At 39.8% G+C, this 4405-nt stretch overlaps 1 protein-coding gene across 1 annotated transcript in view; it reads left to right on the top strand.

The window, feature by feature from the left end:
• PPIL4 (peptidylprolyl isomerase (cyclophilin)-like 4) overlaps nucleotides 1–4405 on the top strand; it is a 34633-nt gene that overhangs the window by 13419 nt on the left and 16809 nt on the right. The window contains exon 8 of the mRNA XM_006872060.1: nucleotides 3595–3719. Within this exon, the coding sequence (XP_006872122.1) occupies nucleotides 3595–3719 (125 nt within the window). The remainder of the gene's footprint in view (nucleotides 1–3594; nucleotides 3720–4405) is intronic.

Below are 4405 nucleotides of genomic sequence, written 5' to 3'. Positions count from 1 at the left end.
GCTTGAGTCCATCGATGCTGCCACTTGTCCATTCCATCTCGCTGGGGGTCTTCCTCTTTATCTCTGACCCTCCACTCTACCAAACATGATATCCGTCTTCAGCGACTGCTCCCTCCTAACAATATGTCTGAAGTATGAGAGACGAAGTTTGGCCATAGTGGCCTCCAGGGAACACTCTGGCTGCGCTTCTTCCAACACCGGTCTGTCGGTTCTTTTGGCAGCCCTTTGCACTTTCAGTATTCTCCTCCAACACCGTAACTCAAAAGCATCAATTCTTCTATGGTCTTCCTTTTTCAACTATCCAGCTTTTGTATGCCTATGAGGTTATTGAAAATACCATAGCCTGGGTCAGGTGCACCTTAGTCCTCCAGTTGACATCTTTGCTCTTTAACACTTTAAAAAGGTCTTGTGCAGCAGATTTGTCTAATGCAATATGTCATTTGATTTCTTGACTGCTGCTTCCATGAGTTTTGAATAGTTGATCCAAGAAGAAATATCTTGTTCTTTATCAGACTTTCACCCTAGATTTCTCGTTTGTTCATTATTGCCTGATCTAGTCTTGATTCCGATAGTTGTAAAGTGGCAGTTTTCCAATTCTACCACTGCTTCCTGTTTCCTGGTATGGCACTGTAGGATAAGTACTGGACTGCAAACTGCAAGGTCGGTGGCTCAAACCCACCAGCCACTTTTTGGAAACCCTGTACAGTGTCGCTGTAAGTCAGAACCATCTCGGTGGCTCTTACCAACAAGAAGATTCTGTGAATAGCCCTCTTCCTTTCCTATCTGTTTATCTTTTCATTATCAGTATGGATCCTACTCTAAGTACTGGGTTATAGTATATCACTATTGTTGTTTTGGTGCTTAAATTGTCTAAAGCTTGGTCTATAGGAGCCACTTCAAGGATCCTGTGTCCTTTTGATTCTCACTTCTAGCAGATTTCCTTTTTTGTTTTCTTTTCTGAGAACATGTTTCTCCTACTTTATTTGTGTGTAATACAGTAATTCAACTGGTATTGTGCAGTATTAGTTTTACATAGCTGTTGTTGTTGTTATGTGCCATGGAGTCGGTTCCGACTCATAGCGACCCTATACAGGGTTTCCGAGGCTGGAAATCTTTACGGGAGCAGAAAGCCTTATCTTTCTCCCGCGGAACAGCTGGCAGTTTCGAACTGCTGACCTTGAGGCTCACAGCCCGATTCGTAACCACTACGCTACCAGAGCTCCTTTACATAGCTGTTAAGACTTTAAAAAATTTCTTATACTATTTTATCTTTGGCTACTGCACAGCAAGTAGTTCTTTCTTACCTCATTTACTTTTTTTTCTCATTTGTGCTTCATTTAGATGTGGTATGTTTGTCATTGTCGATGTCTTTTTGGGATTTTTAATGGTACTAAAATTAAAAAAAAAAAGGGGAAAGTGGAATAAAAGATAATGTAGTTTTACCATGAGCTCTTTGAAACCCCCTCAGATTTGATACTCCATTGGCAAAAGTTTCTAAACGATGTTTTTTATTTGTTCATCCCCGTATGCGTTGTGCTACTCGTTAGTGGACGTAGATGATTGCTACCCTTTGATCCACCTCAGAAACACTGAGCAGACCCTGTGGGCTCTCTTCCTGTTGTTTTGTACGATTCCTGGTTTTCAGGGTTGTTGTTGTTGTTTTTAACATACTTATCTAAGAGGAGACGCTGTATGTGATACTCTTATCAGAAATCATTTGTTAGACTTTTTGAATATATGTATAATGTACACTCCAAAGAAAGGAGTATTGTTGGCCCATCTAAAGGTATCAGGGGATATCGTGCTTTCCTACAAAGGAATCTGTCCCATCACACTGTTCTGTCTCACTGTCACCCTCACGGGTCCTCTGCTCAGTGCTGTTGTAAACTGTCAAGTTGACTTAAGTTTGGCTAAAGTAGAAGATGATACTGGGAGAGAAAACAAAGCTAGAAACAATATCTAGGAATTGTTTCGGTTCCATCTTTAATAATGTGGGAAGATGTAACCTTTCCAAGTCTCAGAAGATTACAGTGAATGTGATAATGATGGTATTCAGATGGCTGGCCAAAAGGGAAAAAAAGAATGTGGGATATTAGTTATCTCTGGTTAGAAAGCCAGAGAGATGATGGGATGAGGGACTATTTCAGTCATAAGGTAGTTGGTGGCATCACAGGTGGTTTTTATTTTCATGTTTCATTACTTTAGGTACATTTTATATACATCTTTCTCCTTTATTTTAATATATCAAATACTTTAAAAAAGAAAACCAACTAAAACCAAACCCACTGCTGTTGAGTGCATTCTGACTTACAGTGACCCTCTGTGGGCTAGCCGAGGTGTGGTAAATCTCTCTCCAGTGAAACTGCTGGGGAATTTGAACTCCTGATCTTGATGTTACCAATCCAGTGCATAGCCCACTAACTACCCCACCAGTGCTCCTTTATAAAGAAAAAGTGGAGGTAAAATTGAGACTTTAATGCCAGATAGGCCTGGTTAAAATCCCAGCTCTACTTTTACCACTATGTGGCCCTGTACAAGTTACTTATTTAAACTTTTTTTTGTTTAAAGTTTTTATTGTGAATTATGTGGGTTTACTTGGGAGAACATCAGTTTTACATTTATCCTGTCGTATTTCGTTTCATTGCAATGATTATAATCCCCTCTATGCATCATCAAATAGCCAAAGGATATACCGCACAGCACACCCCCCCCACACCCCCCAGCCATCAGCACACAGCCCCTCTCCCTCCCTGAGTTCAGTGTCCCCAGCCGCTCCATCTGTCCTCGTCATCGTCTCTGTCTCCATCCGTGGCGTGCCTCTCTGGGTAGGGTCCCACTCTCCGCTCTCTCACGTGATGGTCCCAGGGGCCTCCACTCCTGGCCTGCAAAGTCAACCACTCCCCTCCTTTTGTCCAAAAATATCTACCTCTACATTTCAGACACTCACAGTCAGTCCTCATGGCAATTATTCACTATTGTACCACAAGAGTCTTATCCCCATTTACTTTTGCCAGTCCAGTCCAAACAGATTGGAAATCATTCAGTGGAGATTCTACTTACCCCTGCCCCATCTGGAACTAGGCTCTCTCTTGAAAGCATGTAATACAGTCACTTCTTACCTTTATAGCCACCCCCGCCTCCATTTTGAGTAGCCAATGTCTAAATTGCCCATCTCTGTCAACCCTGTGTACCGAGGGGGTGGGAGTGATCCTCACTGTAAAGATTTGTTCCCTTTTTTGAACTACTACGTCCATAAGTATAGGTAAAGGTCATCAAATTGTAGCAGGTTCCCCTTTTTTTTTTTATTTAACTTTTTTGAGTTTCACTTTACTCATCTTTAAATTTTAGTTAAGAATTAGTTGTAATGCTCATAAATGCCAAGCAATGTTTGCATAAAGTAGGAATCTGGTAAATATTGGATATTTTTTATGATTACTAGAAATAGTGTAGTTTTAAATTTTGAAATCTGAGATTTCTTTTCCTGAGCCTGTTTATATAGTGAAAGTCTGGATGTTTTAGAGGGTATGTTGTCTTGTGGGCTTGAATCAAGTATTTAGAATGAAAATGAAATAAGTTATGTTATTTATAATGTAGGTGGGCGACCTACCCGATGCAGACATTAAACCTCCAGAAAATGTGTTGTTTGTGTGTAAATTGAATCCAGTCACCACAGATGAGGATCTGGAGATCATCTTCTCAAGATTTGGGCCGATCAGAAGGTAATTACTTCCTGTTGTTGCTAAATACCGAAGAGTCGCTTCTGACTTATAGTGACCCCACACAGGGTTTCTGAGGTTGGAAATCTTTACGGGAGCAGAAAGCCTCATCTTTGTTCTATGGAACAACTGGTAGTTTTGAACTGCTGACCTTGAGGTTAGCAGCCAATTTGTAACCACTATACTATCAGAGCACCTAATTACTCCCTAGCATTGGTGAATGGCTTATGATCAACCATATTTATGATCAACTTGTGAACGTAGGTGGATTAATGCTGGTGAATTTTTTCTAGATAAGTCTTTGAACCACTGAAAGAAAAATGTGTATGTATGTTCATATGTTTATAAAAATATGTGTGTATGTCTCTATGCATATATGTATGTGGGTATGTATACAAGTGATTGATTCTCTCATTCTCATTACCAAAAATGTTCACTCTAAAGTAGGAAATGAACAGAATGAATTAAGTCTGGTTTTATAGTAATCAACAAAAATCTTTAATATTTAAAATGAGCCAAAATATGACCTTGAATATATCCCACCTGAATTTAGAGATCATCTGAAGAACAGATTTGATGAATTAAACACTAAAGACTGAAGACCAGAAAAGTTGTGGGATGACATCAAGAACATCATACATAAAGAAAGCAAAAAGCCATTAAGAAGACAAGAAAGAAGGAAAAGATCA

This window comes from Chrysochloris asiatica, unplaced genomic scaffold (assembly GCF_000296735.1).
Source record: "Chrysochloris asiatica unplaced genomic scaffold, ChrAsi1.0 scaffold00182, whole genome shotgun sequence".
Classification (NCBI taxonomy): Eukaryota; Metazoa; Chordata; class Mammalia; order Afrosoricida; family Chrysochloridae; genus Chrysochloris; species Chrysochloris asiatica.
Note: the sequence above shows the minus strand (reverse complement) of the source record. Positions and strands in the feature narration are given on the sequence as shown.